General features: G+C 34.3%; 2 protein-coding genes across 2 annotated transcripts; one reads left to right on the plus strand and one right to left on the minus strand.

Moving 5' to 3' along the window:
• Positions 1–331: 331 nt before the first annotated feature.
• Positions 332–19022, plus strand: LOC6052530 (phenoloxidase-activating factor 2). Its single transcript, XM_038266835.1, has 4 exons — positions 332–578; positions 6400–6524; positions 17621–18202; positions 18296–19022. The coding sequence occupies exons 1-4, from the start codon at positions 408–410 to the stop codon at positions 18921–18923; spliced, it is 1506 nt and encodes a 501-aa protein (XP_038122763.1). The 5' UTR covers positions 332–407; the 3' UTR covers positions 18924–19022.
• On the minus strand, positions 6585–13501 carry LOC6052529 (mitochondrial import inner membrane translocase subunit TIM44). The gene is made up of 4 exons (XM_001868748.2): positions 13320–13501; positions 13106–13198; positions 12400–13011; positions 6585–7459 (listed from the first exon to the last, which is right to left on the minus strand). Exons 1-4 carry the CDS (start codon positions 13320–13322, stop codon positions 6872–6874), a joined length of 1296 nt encoding a protein of 431 aa, XP_001868783.1. The 5' UTR covers positions 13323–13501; the 3' UTR covers positions 6585–6871.
• Positions 19023–19512: the final 490 nt, after the last annotated feature.

The following is a 19512-nucleotide window of genomic DNA, read 5'->3' on the forward strand; positions in this document are numbered from 1 at the left end:
CAAAGGGGAGCGCGGTCAACAGTTTGAGTTCAAGAAGTATGATGTTTTCTTAAGGAATTGTTGTATTGGGACGACGACGCCTTCCGAGTAACGATGAAGAGCTGGTGCAACAACTACACTGAGCATCCTCTCCTACTTAGACTAAATCAGAGCACACGAACCTCTCCCTCTCTCTCTCTAAGGATGACGATCACCTCGAGGTTGCTGGAACTTAACTCTATACTAACGAACCGCGACTAGCGCGAGAGAGCGAAACAACGCGCACTCAAAAGAACAACAAACCCATTGATAGGATTTAATATTTTTTGTGCAATCATTTTATGCTCGCGCAGTGCAGCCGCCGATCGCAGTCGACGTGAAGAATCGATCGCGAACGCGCGCGCGCACTCTCTCAGAACAATCGTGGCATGGCTTGCTCAAAGTTAACAAAGTTGGTGATCTTGGCGTTGGTTGGCCTACTAGGATCACCGGTGGAAGCCCAGTACGATGGCAGTTTTTGGTGGATGAATCCACACTTGATCAAACGTGCCGAAGAACTTCGCGAGGAAAAGGACGTGAAGGCGGTCGTCGTGAACAATGTGAGTTTTGTCAACGGTAGTTAAGAATTGAGAATGATTGTGAGTGAGTGAATCATCGCTTCACCGGAAGAAGATTGATCAATGAAATTTGACGCTTAATCGGATGTGATCAGTGTACCATTACTCAGGAAGAGTTACAGTGCATAGTTCCCGGTAAAACCAGCCGGTGTGGCGCAGCGATTCTGATGCGTTTCAGTGATAAGGGGCAAGGCAATAAGAAATCTGTTGTTATTGAACTCCGCGACACTGGCGGTGGATTACCGCGATTTTCTTCCTAGAATAATGGTTTTGATTAAAAGTGAACGCAAACGCATAGCCACTTAGGCCGCTTCAAATATTTTTCAATGCACCCAATATTGATCTGAAAAATCAGGGGGCAAACAACATTTTTTTTTGTTAAAATAATAAACAGTCAAAATGACAAATAAAAACCCAAAATGTGACCAAAAATCGATATTTTGACATTTTGGATCAATTCGGAGGGAAGATTCATGTTCATGTTCTTGGTTTTTTAAAGCGAAAATGTATGTTTTTAAGAGCTTTAAAAACAACTTCGATGGTGTAGTGGTAAGCATGGTTGCCTCTCACCCCAGTTAGACGGAGTTTGATCCCAGACAGTCTCGGTGGCATTTTTCGAGACGAGATTTGTCTGACCACGCCTTCCGTCGGATGGGGAAGTGCACCTCTGTGCAAAAAATAAAAACATTCGCTGATGTAGTTTTCGAGATACAGCTCTTTTAAGATGTTACATCCGATTTTCAATAAGAATACCAAAACAATCTATACAATTTTAGCATTTCAAAGAATATGCAATTCGAGATAATGATGTTTTTTGCTTCATATGACTGTCAAGTATCTCTGGGCCAAGATTCAGAAGGTTTGCTGATGTACTTCTCGAGATACAGCCATTTTAAAATGTTATTTCCATTATGTTATTGACAGTCATATGAAGCAAAATTCATCATTATCTCGAAATGCATATTCTTTCAAGTGCTGAAATTGTATTGATTTTATAGATTTTCTTTGAAAAAGTCGGAAATAACATTCTGAAACTTGGCCCAGAGATACTTGACAGTCATATGAAGCAAAATTCATCATTATATCGAAATGCATTATTCTTTGAAATGTTAAAATTGTATAGATTGTTTTGGTTTTCTTATTGAAAATCGGATGTAACATCTTAAAAAGGGCTGTATCGCGAAAACTACATCAGCGAATGTTTTTATTTTTTGCACAGAGGTGGCCTATAGGGGGATGGCGTCGCTATTTTTAGACCACGTTTTCCACTTTTTCTCATCGAAACCGACTACTTTATCGACTTAATTTTGCTGGGCGAGATAGGACGCCGTCTATTTTTAGACGATGACTTAGCACTTCTCCACTCTTGCACCTCAAAAAACCAGGTGGCAGCACGATGTAACGCCACGTCCCTATGGTGTAAGGAATCGATAGACCCCAAAATCTCGGATTGCATTTTTTTTTTTTTCATTATAACGGTATTTTGAGCACCGTGGGAGTCGTCTCCCTGAGTCCTATCTCGGTGGAGTAGGTACAAACTAAAAAAGTGTCAAACGAAAAAGTGACTAACCACCGGGGGTTGAGTGTAAGTTGAGTGATTTTGTAAAAAAGGTTCAACATTTCCTTAAACATCACAAGTTATCGCGATTTTAACGAAAAAAAAGTTTTGAAAAAGTTGGTCGTCATCGATCATGGCCATTCATGGTCACCCGCGACAAACACGGATGACGAAACAAAGAGAAACGCAAAAAGTAACTTTTTCAAAAAAAAATTTCGTAAAATCGCGATAACTCGTGATGTTTATAAGCAAACCCCTTATGCCTATATATCAAAATATCTGTAATTGTCTGCTCTACAACTTTGTAGAACTTTGCTACACTCTAAAAAAATAACCCTGCAAAGTTAGAAAAAACACTAAATTTTAAAATGAAAAATTTTGTTCTAAATGATTCGAAAAGTACATTAAATTTCCCATAAAATGACGAAAAATACGTTTTTTGATGAAAAATACGTTTTTTCGGAATTTTGAGTACGCCATCAAATCGGGCGTCTAATTTTACATAAAAGTCCCTTTGACACCAAATTTCTATCTCATCTTCAGGCTGCAAATTATTGAAAAACACCTCTTTTTTCGCATGCTCAAAAATGGAAGGATTCGTACCGCCCCTCCATCGCATTTTTTATTTTCTTACTTTTAACATCAAATTCAAGTTCAGCGACTAAAATTTAAAAATGCATTTTTTCCATATTTCATTTCAGCCATTTTGACCGCCATCTTGGATTTCATAATTCTAAATCGTTTTAAAATAGTTTGGACTGGTACGAATTTTATTTAAAGTTTTTGTCTCATCCCTTCAAAATTTGCCCGAAAAATCAGAGGGCAAAACATTATTTTCACTAAACTTCAAAATTATAATGAAAATTTAAGTGGAATCAACTGAAATCAATTTTAGATCTATTCACCAGCGTTCAGAATCATTTTTAGCATGATTGGGTTGATTTAAAATCCATTTGAAATTTTTGAAAACTTTCGATTTTCATTATTTTTTTCGTTAAAATGTTTGTTTTCGTCAAATTTAACATTATTTGAAAACTAATGATTGCAAAACAACTGAACTAGTGTAAAATGCATTTTAAAACACATTCTCCATGCAAATGTTGAAACTGTGGCTTTTTATTTCAATATTTATATTTTTTAGTTTTTTCCGAGGCCTTCGGAAAATCGGGTCTGAACTGTATTCTTATTTTTAACAGCGCACACAAGCTAAGCTGTTTGCACCACGATTTTCGGTACGCAAATTTTAGTATCTTCGAAATTATGGGAATATTTGGAATAAAAAAACAACAACTTCCTTGGTTCCTGTGCACCCTCAAGTTGATATTGAAATACATAATAAAATAAAAATAAATTGTTTATTGTGCTTATGAAATTCAATACTTACTGAAATAAGACTTCAAAAACCATAGCGCCGAGTAATTTTTCTATTGAACCGCGAACTTGATCGGAAAAATTGCAGCTTATCAAACATTTGTTTTTTAAACCGGGTCCAGTTATTGGTAATCGTAGTTGCTTCTCCCCTCTCGTCAAAGAAATATATCATGGAATACTCAACAGAAAAAAAAAAAACAACCAAAGCCTAGTAGCTTGAGTCTATTACACAAATACAAACATTATCTTCCCGAATTCTTCATTTAGAATAACTAGAATAAAATTCTGATAGAGAAAAATATACGTTGAAGCGAGCGTTGAAGTCATTTAAGAGGAATTTGTCGAATTTTAACTAAACTTAAAATATTTTCCCGGTTTGTTAGTCGAATTCCAGAGTTTTTCCCGGGTTTCACCCGGTGGAATAAATTCCCGGGTTTTTCCCGGGTTTTTTCCCGAGGTGGACACCCTGGATGAATACCGTACAAAATCATCGCCTCCGTAACCATTAAAGCTATGCAAAGATTGAGAAGGCAGGATGGGGTCGCGGGGTGGTCTAGTCGTCAGCTGCCATGTCTTCCACTTCCGGCGGGGACACTCCAAGGAACGTCATTACAATATAGACCACATCCTAAAACCAATTTGCTACTTAAGCGGTATACGCACTTCGGAAGGAATCGGTCAAGAAAAATTTCAAATGGGCAACAGTGGCAGAGTAAGCAAGACAGAGAGGGTGAAGAAAAGCCCCAAGAAATCGTTCCCTCTTCTTTGTTCTGCTGTTCGTAAAGCTGTTTCTTGACCCCTTTCCTTCCGATCAGCGTACTTAGTGTAAACTTAGTACCCGGTGGGGCGAAAATGCAGGCACGCTCTTCAAAAAGGCGTAATTTCTTTTTCTCAATTTTTAAAATCAAAAACAACTTAATTAATTTCAAATTGCTCTCTATGATGAAATTTTTGCTATTTTCTATTACGTTTTGACAAAATTTATGGTCTTCATGCTTTTTTGAGGAAATAGGAATTGATCGAAATTGCAAAATTTTGAATGTTGATTTTCCCAAAACGGCAGGATTGTAGGTTTCGCCCTTTTGAAATGTTGTTACTGATATTTCTGGAGCAACATTTGAAAAGGGCGCATAAGCGCAAATTCTGAGCCCAAAGGTATTGCAGATTGCAGCGATTTTTAGAAAATCGTGCAAGTTGTGGAAAGCTCTATACAAAAGTGCACACCTCAAACTACAGAAGAAAAAAACTATCTAAGACATACACCCTAGTTTGAAACTGTTCTAAAGTGGTCGAAAGCATTAAAGCTCAGTCGAGACACGTACCACTATAGGCGAGCGGAGGGGAGAAGGGGTAGGATTTCAAGTGTGCAAGTATTTGTTGTGCAGATATTATTTGCAAAGGTTGAGAATTTGGTGCAAAGTGTGCAATAACTATTCAACAGAACCCGCAGTGTTAAAAGGTAACTGGGAAAGCCAGCTCGTGGCGCGGTGGTTAGGGGCTTCGGCTGCCAATCCCTAAGATGCTATGTGGCGCGGGTTCGATTCCCACCTTATCCTCCTGGCCTACTATCGGATGGGGAAGTAAAACGTCGGTCCATTTGCGTAAAAGAGGTTTTGGGTGACACATAACCTTCGAACGCTTAGAAATGAGCAGAAACTTGCAACAGAGCCCACAAAAGACCCGGGGGTCGTTAAAGTGGATTGCTTTGCTTTTTTGGGGGAAGCCAGCTATTGTTTCACATTAGATAGACTCTTTGTTTACACTTCGGCTTCGACCCTATTACAATGTTTTGCTAGATTTCGAGTTCTGTGAAAAAGTTACATGTTGGGTCGGAATTTGCAAAAAAAGTTCCAGCTATGAAAATGCTTATCCGCCCTTTTCTCGCGTTTATCCAGATTTGGTAGAATACCTGACATTTTTTAATTTTGTCACACCTTTGTTCGGAGAGGATCCACTGTGCGACATGACACCATGGTATAACAAAAACTGTCAAGGAATTATTCAGATAAATTTGGAATTTAGCAATTGAAAATATTTTTGTTAAACGTTTAAAAGTATACGAAATGTCAAGTTTGCTTTTACGAACAATATCGTTGTCAGTGTTTTTACGAAAACATTTCTAGAGTTTTTATTGGAAAGGTCCTAAAAATACAAGCACAACGCAAGGTTTTCATAAGATTTAGAAAGCCTTTTATTTGATAAATATGTTTTGAAAGGAATTTGAAAAGAACAATTATTGACAATCTAGTTTGAACTGAGGGAAACCCGGAAAATTATGCAAGTTATCCCTTTAAAATCAAACTGACAGTTTAATAAAAATGTCTAATTAGCAAAAGCTTTGACCCAAACAAAAAATCAATTATATTTATGCGAAAAATTCCGTACTAACTTTCCGGCCTGTTCAAAATCCGCGGAGAGGGTCGAAAATCCGTACGGTAAGGAATAAATCCGTAGAGTTGGTAGCCTTACACTAATAGTTTTTTTCTGGAAGGAGAATTTTATCGGGAATTTTCTACTTTAGAGATGAGAAAGTTCTCAAAACTTACCATGACTACCGACAAAAGTTGAATAAAAATTTACCTCAAAAACGAAAACAAAAAAAAACAAAAAAAATATAATAAATTAAATTTCTATCAGACAGGAGAGTTAGGAAAGTAAAGAGTTATCTAAGCCACCTCTCACGCACACTAGCACACCAATTGTTTTGCTGGCCGGTACACAATTTAACCTCATTCTTTTTTTTGTACGCACATGCCTCTTTGTGTGGACCTTTTTGTCATACTAGTCATGTCTGTAACATAAGCAACTTATTTTTAAGAATTCTGATTCCTTGCACAATCAACTAATAGTAACCTGTTTCAATTTCACCTTCAGCAAACCGAAGCCGAGTCGATCCGCCTGAGCGGGGACACCTACACGGACACCACCGGCGACTCACCGGACTGCATCTGCGTTCCGAGCGACCGCTGCAACAGCACCGTTTCCGGTCAACAGGGCAGGTAAGAAAATATATTTCTTCCAGGGGAAATTTCGGACTTAAAAAATATACAGTTCTGGAAATTGTTGTATTATAAATCTAACAAAGTCTCTGATTTATTACACGAACCGCGCGTCCTCTACCTCCGAGGGCGATTGGCAGCCTACGGCTAGCCGTAAAAAAACATTACAGCGATTAAAATTAAGCCTTAACAAAAGTGGCGGTCGTCGACGACTGATGACCGGGCGCTTCTTCTCCACAGTGACTTCAGGCGGAAGATTCGCCCGGAACCAAAACGCGGAACCCGCAAACGTGATCAACAACTCGGGTTTCCCTCCCATTTTGGCGCGACTTCCATTTTCGACCTGCTTACACAAACTGCTCCGTACTGTTCGCCTGCAGCTCCATCAATCGCCACGCCGACCGCGGGTTCAGATCGTTCGGATCCCGGCACAGCACCCACACGTAATTACAGCGCATCACCTTCTCCGGGTCGCCCTCGACGACCGCGTTCTTACTGTCCCGCACGCACATGATCTGCTGCGTCTGGAACGTCACGATCAGCACCGGGCCCTGCTCCATGACCTTGCCCATCGCCAGGTCCACGTTCTCGATGTCCAGGATCTTCGAGTCGAGGAAGAAGCCCGCCTTCTGGGCTTGCGCGATCGGCGTCGCGATGATGTTGTACGTACTCTCGAAGCACCAGTCCTTCAGGATCTCCAGGTCGCCGCGGATCATCGCCTCCAGGATGTTCGGAATAATGTCGTTCTCGCAGTCGCGCAGGAACTGCTTCTGGTCGAAGCTCGGGTCGATCTTGCAAATCTCCGTCAGCGTTTCCGACAGTTCCGTCTTGGAGAACAGGTTGCCCATCACGTCGCTGACCTTGTCGGTGAGGAGGCGCGACGCGCGGATCATCGGGTTCTCCGACTCGTCGTACTGCATCTTCCAGCTGAGGACCTGCGGGGACGGGAGAATCGAAAACATACTGTAGTATTTGAATCAAAGACGGGCGCATCTTAAACACGGACGTGAACTTCGAGTATCATTTCGATCTCGAAAGCTCTTTAAGAAGCAGCCTTCGTTAGTGAATTCTTGTAAACATCACCGTTCCCTTTGTTATGGAATAGTCTATGATGTCCGTTCGCAAAAGAATTTACACGCTGGAATATTCAGAAACACACTAGTTCCAGATGAAACGTTCCCAATGCAATGTTGTCACAGCTTAGCACGTATAAGTCTATAAAACCAATGAAATAGTACTTCACCATCTTCAAGTAGTACTTCCAGCATGATAACAGCATCTGGTTTGTTTGTTGCGTACGGTCCCACAACAACAATAATGTACTCGTCATAAGTGAGTACCGTAGAAACGGTGTCAATAGAACTTTGCATTTAAACAGAGTATGCAAGTTCGCTGGAATGAAAAGTTGCTACTATGTTGTCCTTTGGGCACAATCAGGTTGTACATTTTTGCCACGATCGACGATTGTTCCAAATAGATGGCTAAGATGTTCATTTGAAGAACTGTTTCCTTCATATACGCAACGGAAAGATTATAAGCTTTCCTTCATTGAAACATCAAGTAACATGAAAACCAATGGGACAAGGTAATAGAACAGCCAAACAGCGGACAATATGATTGTTGACAAAGAACTTAGTATTTGCTGATGTAATACGAAAAGCGCTGCTAAAAAGTGTGACGAAAATGTTGCAACAAGATCTTCTCGAAATTCACGCCTTCTTTAGGGAAAGTGTCATCAACGCAAAAAGTTACAAAAAAATAAATATATTTAAATTTAAATTTCGATCCATTGGTTTCTAAATTTCAATGAAAACGTCTATCAAAATGCATTACACACCTATCCAGTTGTTTTGCAATATTTAGTTTTAAAACATCTTAAAATTTACGGAAAACAAATTTTCCGAGGAAAAAAAGTTTTTGCGAGGGGACAAACAATTTTTTTTTTTTTTCAAATAACTTCAAAATGTCAATGGAAATTTCAGTGAAATCATTTTTAGCATGTTTGGGTTGATTTAAAAATTTATTGAATTTTTAAATGTGTTCGATGTTTATTATCGCACAAAGTTTTTTTTCACTACAATTTTTGTTTTCGTTAAATCTTACATTTCGACGGTAACATTTCAAAAGACATCATGTACATTTTGACACTTTCTGGGTTTTTGCATATTCTGAAAGTACTCCTAATAAGCTACCTCTCCACCAAAAATGAGCAAAAGTTACTTCAGTAAAGTCTGTTTAATCATGATTTTAAATAAAGTAACATAAACAAAATCTCTGCCATCACCAGTGTCTGTTTATATAGCCCTGTCAACCTGTCAAACAAAAGACTACATGAACCTCGTGACGAAAAAAAAGCAACATGAACAAAGCGCCATGTACATTCGGCAAAGAAAAACGAATCATAACAAAGCGTCCCCCTCAATGACAGCAGGGTTGGTGATTTCAAAAGAAGTTATGTTTGTTTTTCTAAAATAAAATTACGGAAATAATGTTTTATTGAATTTGGATGATAAAGTATCAATAAAAGCAACATTTTTCGACGTTTGTTATCATTAGAACATCTTCTTTTGCTTTTATATTAAAATGAGAATTGAAAATGGATGCTCAACATTCAAATGCGTTTTTCTCAAAACGCATGGTTTGTACATGATGCTTTTTGAAATGTTGGCGTCGATTTTTTAAAACTAATGATTGCAAAACAACTGAACTAGTGTAAAATGAATTTTAAAACACTTTTTCAATATTTATATTTTGTTGGCACGTCCAGAGCCGAGGGACAAAATCTTTGAAAAATGCTTGCATCGGCCTAATCGTCTGCAAAAAAAAGAACTTCGATTTTTTTTGGTTTTATTTCTTAATTTTATAAGTTTCTTGAATTGCTTAATTTTATATAGTTTTTATATTCGTTTTTTCCTGTTTTTTATTAACTCCCTTATTTTTTTGAATTTCTTAAACTGATGAATTTTGATATAATATCTTTGATTTCTAGAATTTTTCAAACTTCTTGAATTTCTCAATTTTTTGTGAATACGAACCAAACATTTCATAGGTCTATAACCGCGATTCGAGAAAATTTGGACAAGGTTTTTTTCAATTTCTATTTGAAAAAGAAGCTTGACGGATGGTATTTTTACTGATCATACGAGAATATATATACATCGTTTTCAACAACCCTTTTTTAGTTTGGTAAAGTTTTTTTTTCAAATTGATTTTGAAGTGAAGGACTAAGCTAAGAATGTATGAAAAGTTCACTTTATAACAAAAACATTTCCTCAATTACGAAAAACTAACGGAAGGGACCATCCATAAACCACGTGGGCACCTTAGGTGGGGGGGGGAGGAGGTTTTTCTAAATTTCCTAAATTTCTTGCATTTATGAAAATTTTTTTTAATTTCTTAAATTTAATAGTTTTTTTGAATCTCTTTAAATTTCTTGTTTTTTTTTATTTTCAAAATGTCTAAATCGATGTCTTGCGCTATAGGATGCTTACATCTGGCATGGCTTTGTTTACAAACTCACTAAGGCCATTTAACATTGTTTTGCTAATTTTTTTTCATAATTTCATAAATTTTGTGGTTTTTTTTTTTCAAATTTTATATTTTTTAAGTTTTTGGAAAATTTTACAGTCCCGACTCAATTATCGGAGTAATCGAATCATAAACAAAAAAAATGTTTTTTTTTTTTATATTTAACATCAAATTTGAGTTCTGCAGTCCCATTTCAGTCAAATTTGAATTGTTGAATGCCTATAAAATTAGAAAATGTATTTTTCCAATATTTCATCACCGCCATCTTGGATTAAAAAATTCAAAAGAACTTTAAGGAATCAAAAATAAGACAACGAAAAAAAAAATTTGATTCGATTATCCGAAGTTTCGATTGTCCAAAGTGAAAATTATAAAAATTTCCATTTTTTATAAATTTAATGTTTTTAAAAATTTGATATACTTTATTTTTAATTCTCAAAGTTTTAAGATTTTTGAAATTTTTATTTTAAATTTTCAATGTTTTTACTTTTTGGTAAAATTTTTCAGTTGTAAAACTTTCAAATAATTTAAGATATAAGACAAAAAATCAAGGTTTATATCTGCCCGAACATAAGAGACAAAAAAAATATGTTTTTTTCAGAAAACTTTAACATTTTGAAATGCATTTTCTTGCGTTGAATATCGGAAATCAATGTTTTGGATTGTGTCGTCTACTTAGATATTTTGTAAACGTATGATGGCAAAACAGCTGGCCAGATAATAAAAGCAATTTACAACACTTTTTTATTCAAATATTTAACCATGGCTTGTAGTTTCAAATTTTTTGTTGTTGCTTTTGTTTCAGAAGATGTCGTCGTCGTTGTCTACCATTTTAATTTTTCCACAAATATTTTATCTGCTTCTCCCAGAAGCTTCCTTTTGGTTTTGCCTTTCTTCACAACAGTAGTAAATCCGTCATTGCAGGCCAAGTGCGAATGATGCTGATGATACCTCTTCAGTTGACGCTCAGGCGAGGAACATCCTGGAAGGAGCGTCACTGACTACGTCCGTAGTCCTGTTAGATCATTCTTGATCAAGACAGTATAGCTCTGGTTCCTTGCAAGTGTCCTATTTTCTTACCTCCACGTTGGCTTGGTTTTCATGATGACCTAGCTGGTGGCCTGTGGAAACGGATCGTAAACCTTTGACCACCGTGGGTCAAAGTCGAGACGGCTAAAAGAAAGGGGCGCGACAATGGGAAAGGGAAGTAATTTGTGATTGTAGACGGTATTGTTTTGATTCGCAGTATGTTGAGTCAACTGCTGTGGATGTACCTGAAACATCGCACAACGGGGTTTCTCTTCTTTCCATTTCATCTACCACCTATCTTCTGTTTATTTTGTTTCACTGATTTTCTAACGCGGCTTCTGTTTACTATCCTCCATTTGATTTCGATTTTACTCATTTGATTCTCTTATTTCTCAACGCCTTTTCACTCTATTTTACCAATTGATGCTGCTGTAACATACTTTCTGCTTTCCCTTAATTTGGCAGCGATGTCAATTTTGTTTATCATGTGCCTTTTCTTTATTTGTCTATTTGAATAATTCAAAATTCATTTTGGGCCAATATTCAAATTTGGGCCTATAAATTGCCCCCAATACAATCTAAGCTTGTTTGTTACCTCTATTTATTAACTATTGTTAATTTCTTTATCTACTTCATAAATTATTATCTTTCTTTACTATTGATTCTTTACATAGTATATTTCCTTCACTGTCCATTGTTTTGAAACTTCACCTTTTCTTAAGCAAGTGAGGTTCGAGCCCTTACTCAATTTATGGAATGATTAAAGGATTAACACAAATATTACTATTATACTTTTGAAAAACTTTTTTAAAATGCTTTGGACCAAAATATTGTAACAAAACACCGCGACAGAAGAAATAGCAACATATTAACACGACTCAACAATAGGGAAGATTTCAGGAGAAAACAATACACAGTAAATAACAATTAGTTTTTTAATTCAAACTAAAAATAAAACAGTTTTTGCTTTAAAGAAAGTTGATAGGCACACTTTAAATGGTTAGGCGCTTATACTTACATCAAACCCTACGTAATGTACCACCCCCGGCCGAGTTAAAATGCGTAACCGGAAAAGAAGGTGTGCATGCCTGGCACGAACACTCAAAGCGTGTTCTAGCGTGCTGCTCGTACTGACTCAGAGCAAGGGTGAGATGTAGGTGTAAGGGCAGTGCGTGTTCGTCGGGAACCTGGTGCATAAGATCGGTCAAGGCCCGTTCTTACACTGAAAATTGCGAATTGCGAATTGCGAACAGTAGTAAATCCGTCATTGCCATTGCCCTCAGTGCTTGGAGCTACTTCCCCTGTCTTCAAAACTCACCTTATTCACGTACTGATTGTTGTTCTTAAAGTTCTCCCAGCTCTGGTAAAACTTGCTGTCCTTGTGCAGCTCCACGCCGAGCGCTTCCGTGTTCGCCTCAAACACCCGCGCCGCGTCCTCCATGCTGACCTCGACCCGTTTCCGCAACCGCTCGGGCGCCCGGTAAACCCGCGCCGAAATTCCCTGACTGTCAATCTCCTGCTTGACCGCTTTGGTCGCTTCGGAAATCCCCCGGAACGCTCCCGTTTCGCCCAGCTTTTGGCCCCTTTCGGCGATCGTTTCGCCCATGCCCTTGGCCGTCTTGCCAAGATCTTCGCCGATTTTGCCCGCCTTTTTGGCAAAGTCCGTTTTCGACACTTCGTCCACCACCTCCGACACCCTCCCCCGGATCTTGTCCAGGTTGTCCTTGAGGACTTCGCTGCTCTTGGAGGCCTCACTTTCGACGGTGTTGAACTTTTGCCGGGCCGCTTTGAGGGCGTCCGATTCCTCGAGCTTTTGCGCTTCCTGCCGAAACTTTTTCAGATTCTCCTTCATCTCCTTGTTTTTGTCCAGCTCCTGCTTGATGTTGTCGAAGACCTTCGAGAAGAAACCCGGCGGCCGGTTCGAGTAGCACTGGAAAAACGAAGAGGAGGAAGATTCAGCGTTGTTATAAACAAGCTTCGTGACGTCAAAACAGACGATTACATCATCCGGGAAGGAAACTCACCGCAAGATTCTGCTGGAGGAACACATTGTTGGTGAAGGTGGAACCGCTGGCGCGGTGCAGGAACACGATCCGCCCGGCTTTGCCTAACCGTTGCTGTTGGATAATCGCAAAATTTAATCAAAAATCAATGCCAAAATGATTCGAGAAGAGGAAAACACATGATTCAAGGTCGCGCTCTAGTTATCAGTGAAAATCCCTGTAATAAGCCACCTACCATGGTGGAAACAGCGTCCGGAACGTCTAATTGATTAAAATACTCAACACCGACAACAGTTTATTCGAATTTACGCAGAAAAAACTAGCAAAAATACATTTTCGGCCCGGAAGAAATCGCGAAACTCTGAAGAGATTTTTTTGCACAACAGACCGCACCGTCGGGAAGAGGAAAACTGTCAACGAAGATCATGACAGAACAGAAAGTGTCAAAGTTTGCGTTTCGGATTTTTGACCCGAGCTTGGCAGTGTTGGCAGCGTTCAAAAAGAAAAGGCAACAGCGATTTTTGAAATGACCGTTGGCAGCACAGATAATTAGGTGGAAAGAGATGAAACTTCATTAAAAATATTTATCACGACTTTTTGAAAGTGACGAAGGATTTGCAAGTATTATGAACAAATTTGATTGAAAATCTTTAATATATATTTTTAATTAAGCTTCTGTAGATTTTTTGCTTTTTAGGATTCTAAGATTAAATTAAAACAATGTAAATGGACCAAAGCCGAAGTTTAAACAAAGGGTATATCTCTAGAATTTTAGAATTTTAGAATTTTAGAATTTTAGAATTTTAGAATTTTAGAATATTAGAATTTTAGAATTTTAGAATTTTAGAATTTTAGAATTTTAGAATTTTAGAATTTTAGAATTTTAGAATTTTAGAATTTTAGAATTTTAGAATTTTAGAATTTTAGAATTTTAGAATTTTAGAATTTTAGAATTTTAGAATTTTAGAATTTTAGAATTTTAGAATTTTAGAATTTTATAATTTTAGAATTTTAGAATTTTAGAATTTTAGAATTTTAGAATTTTAGAATTTTAGAATTTTAGAATTTTAGAATTTTAGAATTTTAATTTTAGAATTTTAGAATTTTAGAATTTTAGAATTTTAGAATTTTAGAATTTTAGAATTTTAGAATTTTAGAATTTTAGAATTTTAGAATTTTAGAATTTTAGAATTTTAGAATTTTAGAATTTTAGAATTTTAGAATTTAGAATTTTAGAATTTTAGAATTTTAGAATTTTAGAATTTTAAATTTAGAATTTTAGAATTTTAGAATTTTAGAATTTTAGAATTTTAGAATTTTAGAATTTTAGAATTTTAGAATTTTAAATTTAGAATTTTAGAATTTTAGAATTTTAGAACCTTGAAATTTTAGAATTTAGAATTTTAGAATTTTAAATTTTAGAATTTTAGAATTTTAATTTTAGAATTTTAGAATTTTAGAATTTTAGAATTTTAATTTTAGAATTTTAGAATTTTAGAATTTTAGAATTTTAGAATTTTAGAATTTTAGAATTTTAGAATTTTAGAATTTTAGAATTTTAGAATTTTAGAATTTTAGAATTTTAGAATTTTAGAATTTTAGAATTTTAGAATTTTAGAATTTTAGAATTTTAGAATTTTAGAATTTTAGAATTTTAGAATTTTAGAATTTTAAATTTTAGAATTTTAGAATTTTAGAATTTTAGAATTTTAGAATTTTAGAATTTTAGAATTTTAGAATTTTAGAATTTTAGAATTTTAGAATTTTAGAATTTTAGAATTTTAGAATTTTAGAATTTTAGAATTTTAGAATTTTAGAATTTTAGAATTTTAGAATTTTAGAATTTTAGAATTTTAGAATTTTAGAATTTTAGAATTTTAGAATTTTAATTTTAGAATTTTAGAATTTTAAATTTTAGAATTTTAGAATTTTAGAATTTTAGAATTTTAGAATTTTAAATTTTAGAATTTTAGAATTTTAGAATTTTAGAATTTTAGAATTTTAGAATTTTAGAATTTTAGAATTTTAGAATTTTAGAATTTTAGAATTTTAGAATTTTAGAATTTTAGAATTTTAGAATTTTAATTTTAGAATTTTAGAATTTTAGAATTTTAGAATTTTAGAATTTTAGAATTTTAGAATTTTAGAATTTTAGAATTTTAAATTTTAGAATTTTAGAATTTTAGAATTTTAGAATTTTAGAATTTTAAATTTAGAATTTTAAATTTTAGAATTTTAGAATTTTAGAATTTTAGAATTTTAGAATTTTAGAATTTTAGAATTTTGAATTTTAGAATTTTAGAATTTTAGAATTAGAATTTAGAATTTTAGAATTTTAATTTTAGAATTTTAGAATTTTAGAATTTTAATTTTAGAATTTTAAATTTTAGAATTTTAGAATTTTAGAATTTTAGAATTTTAGAATTTTAGAATTTTAGAATTTAGAATTTTGAATTTTAATTTTAGAATTTTAGAATTTTAGAATTTTAGAATTTTAGAATTTTAGAATTTTAGAATTTAGAATTTTAGAATTTTAGAATTTTAGAATTTTAGAATTTTAGAATTTAGAAATTTTAGAATTTTAGAATTTTAGAATTTAGAATTTTGAATTTAGAATTTTAGAATTTTAAATTTTAGAATTTTAGAATTTTAGAATTTTAGAATTTTAGAATTTTAGAATTTTAGAATTTTAGAATTTTAGAATTTTAGAATTTTAGAATTTTAGAATTTTAGAATTTTAGAATTTTAGAACTTTAGAATTTTAGAATTTTAGAATTTTAGAATTTTAGAATTTTAGAATTTTAGAATTTTAGAATTTTAGAATTTTAGAATTTTAGAATTTTAGAATTTAGAATTTAGAATTTTAGAATTTTAGATTTTTAGAATTTTAGAATTTTAGAATTTTAGAATTTTAGAATTTTAGAATTTTAGAATTTTAGAATTTTAGAATTTTAGAATTTTAGAATTTTAGAATTTTAGAATTTTAGAATTTTAGAATTTTAGAACTTAGAATTTTAGAATTTTAGAATTTTAGAATTTTAGAATTTTAGAATTTTAGAATTTTAGAATTTTGAATTTTAGAATTTTAGAATTTAGAATTTTGAATTTTAGAATTTTAGAATTTTAGAATTTTAGAATTTTAGAATTTTAGAATTTTAGAATTTTAGAATTTTAGAATTTTAAATTTTAGAATTTTAGAATTTGAATTTTAGAATTTTAGAATTTTAGAATTTTAGAATTTTAGAATTTTAGAATTTTGAATTTTAGAATTTTAGAATTTTAGAATTTTAGAATTTTAGAATTTTAGAATTTTAGAATTTTAGAATTTTAGAATTTTAAATTTTAGAATTTTAGAATTTTAGAATTTTAGAATTTTAGAATTTTAGAATTTTAGAATTTTAGAATTTTAAATTTTAGAATTTTAGAATTTTAGAATTTTAGAATTTTGAATTTTAGAATTTTAGAATTTAGAATTTTAGAATTTAGAATTTAGAACCTTAGAATTTAGAATTTTAGAATTTTAGAATTTTAGAATTTTAGAATTTTAAATTTTAGAATTTTAGAATTTTAGAATTTTAGAATTTTAGAATTTTAGAATTTTAGAATTTTAGAATTTTAAATTTTAGAATTTTAGAATTTAGAATTTTAGAATTTTAGAATTTTAGAATTTTAGAATTTTAGAATTTTAGAATTTTAGAATTTTAGAATTTTAGAATTTTAGAATTTTAGAATTTTAATTTTAGAGTTTAGAGTTTAGAATTTTAGAATTTTAGAATTTTAGAATTTTAGAATTTTAGAATTTTAGAATTTTAAATTTTAGAATTTTAGAATTTTAGAATTTTAGAATTTTAGAATTTTAGAATTTTAGAATTTAGAATTTTAGAATTTTAGAATTTTAGAATTTTAGAATTTTAGAATTTTAGAATTTTAGAATTTTAGAATTTTAGAATTTTAGAATTTTAGAATTTTAGAATTTTAAATTTTAGAATTTTAGAATTTTAGAATTTTAGAATTTTAGAATTTTAAATTTTAGAATTTTAGAATTTTAGAATTTTAGAATTTAAATTTTAGAATTTTAGAATTTTAGAATTTTAAAATTTTAGAATTTTAATTTTAGAATTTTAGAATTTTAGAATTTTAGAGTTTTAGAATTTAGAATTTTAGAATTTTAGAATTTTAGAATTTTAGAATTTTAGAATTTTAGAATTTTAGAATTCTAGAATTTTAGAATTTTAGAATTTTAGAATTTTAGAATTTTAGAATTTTAGAATTTTAGAATTTTAGAATTTTAGAATTTTAGAATTTTAGAATTTTAGAATTTTAGAATTTTAGAATTTTAGAATTTTAGAATTTTAGAATTTTAGAATTTTAGAATTTTAGAATTTAAGAATTTTAGAATTTTAGAATTTTAGAATTTTAGAATTTTAGAATTTTAGAATTTTAGAATTTTAGAATTTTAGAATTTTAGAATTTTAGAATTTTAGAATTTTAGAATTTTAGAATTCAGAAACTAAAACTATTTCACTCAAATTTCAGAGACGGTCTCTGCGGACCAGGAAACACGTGCTGCCGACGCAACCAAATCATCCAGCTCCAGCAGCAGCATGCTGCCCCCGTTCAACCCTCACCCCGCCAACCACCTGGCGTATCAACTCCACGCCCACTTCCAACCACAGGAACCACAAACCACTCCCATCCGGGCGGTTCCTCGATCCCTGATTTGGCTCTGCTCTCAGAAATATCCTCCCTGCTTCAAGAATTCAACGCCCATGACCTGCAACTCGAGCCGGATGCAGAATTCATTTTCGACGTGACTCCAGCGCCAGCTGCGACGACTTCCTCTACTAGCAGGGCTGTGGTGTCAACTACCAGTCCTCGACCGGTGGCCCCGAAACCGAAAAAGTGTGGCCAACGTCGGGCCGCGATCGCCAGTCGGGTGCACTTCATCGACGAAGACGAGGGGATTGAGCAGCGACTCGACGGGATGGCCAATTTTGGGGAGTTTCCGTGGACCGTGTACGTTCAGGAACGGGTTGCAAATGGTAGCTTCGCGTACAAATGTGGCGGAGCGCTGATCACATCCGGTGCGGTCATAACGGCTGGACACTGCGTGGCGAAGTAAGTTTGAAACTGCTGGTGGCGCCGACTGCGGTTCGATTTGCAACTACGTCTTGATTCAAGTTGACCGTTAATTTCACATTTCAATTTCAGTGCCCGCAGCAATCCGGCCAGCTTCCAGATCATCGCTGGAGACTGGGACCGTCGCCATACGCGAGAACGACTCCCCTCTCAAATTCGTCAAATCGATCGAATCGTTCTTCACCCCAACTACTACTCCGGATCGCTGTACAACGACGTCGCCATCTTGATTTTCAACCACCTGTTGAACGAATCCACCGCGAACGTGGCCAACATCTGTCTGCCCTCAATCGGTGAAAACTTCCACGGCAGTAACTGCCTGCTGTCCGGTTGGGGCGCTACCCCGCGAACTCCAGCCCAGGAAGAGCCCATCCAGCGGTTCGTCACGATGCCACTGGTGGATCCGCGATCCTGTGAAGTGCAACTGCAGCAGACCAACTCTCTGCGAGGGAAACGGTTCCGGATGCACGACAGCTTCGAGTGTGCCGGGGGTGTCAAGGGACGGGACTCGTGCAAGGGGTCCGGCGGAAGTCCGCTGGTTTGTGAAAAGGGCGGCGCGTACGTGCTGGCCGGGATCATGTCCTGGGGTGTTAGCTGTGGCGAAGGAGTTCCGGCGGTGTTTGCCAACGTGGTGTACCAGGCGGGGTGGATAAGGGGGGTGATTGATGAGTTGGAGGATAATGTGGTGTATTTTGTGTAGTGATTAGAGATAGAGTCATTTAAACGGTGATAATTTATTAATGTTTTGTGTTATGCATTGTAAATAAGTTCAATAAACATGTTTTTAATCAAACCTTGATTCAATTTTCCTTTATTTCGTCAGTTTTGGTCCTAGCATTTTCAGTTGTAATGATATTTTTTTAGACTTCGAGCAACCATTTTTTTGTATTTTTTAAAATGAAGATTTGAATGCTCTTTTTTTATAACCAAAGATGAAATTTCCATTATTTGTTCGTTCATACAAGTCTCCTTATAATTTTGGAAACTGCTGAAATAATAAAAAATCTTTACCTTGAGTTCGGATTTTATGATCGATTTTGGGTTGCAAAGTAATAAATATTCCTTCGGATTTCTCAGAACGCCATTTAGAAATTTTGCAACAAAAAAAAACGCTCAATAACAATTTTTGTAAGTTTTCTTTATAAATAAACCCATAACAACCCAAACCAGCACCGATCGACGGTGAAACGCAAAGTTTGACAGAACGAGTTTGCGTTTCTCTCTCACTCGTCGTCACACGCGAGCTGTCAAAGTCAGCTGTTGTACCGATTTACAAACAAAACAGCTTG

Source organism: Culex quinquefasciatus, chromosome 1, assembly GCF_015732765.1.
Source record: "Culex quinquefasciatus strain JHB chromosome 1, VPISU_Cqui_1.0_pri_paternal, whole genome shotgun sequence".
In the NCBI taxonomy this organism is placed as follows: domain Eukaryota; kingdom Metazoa; phylum Arthropoda; class Insecta; order Diptera; family Culicidae; genus Culex; species Culex quinquefasciatus.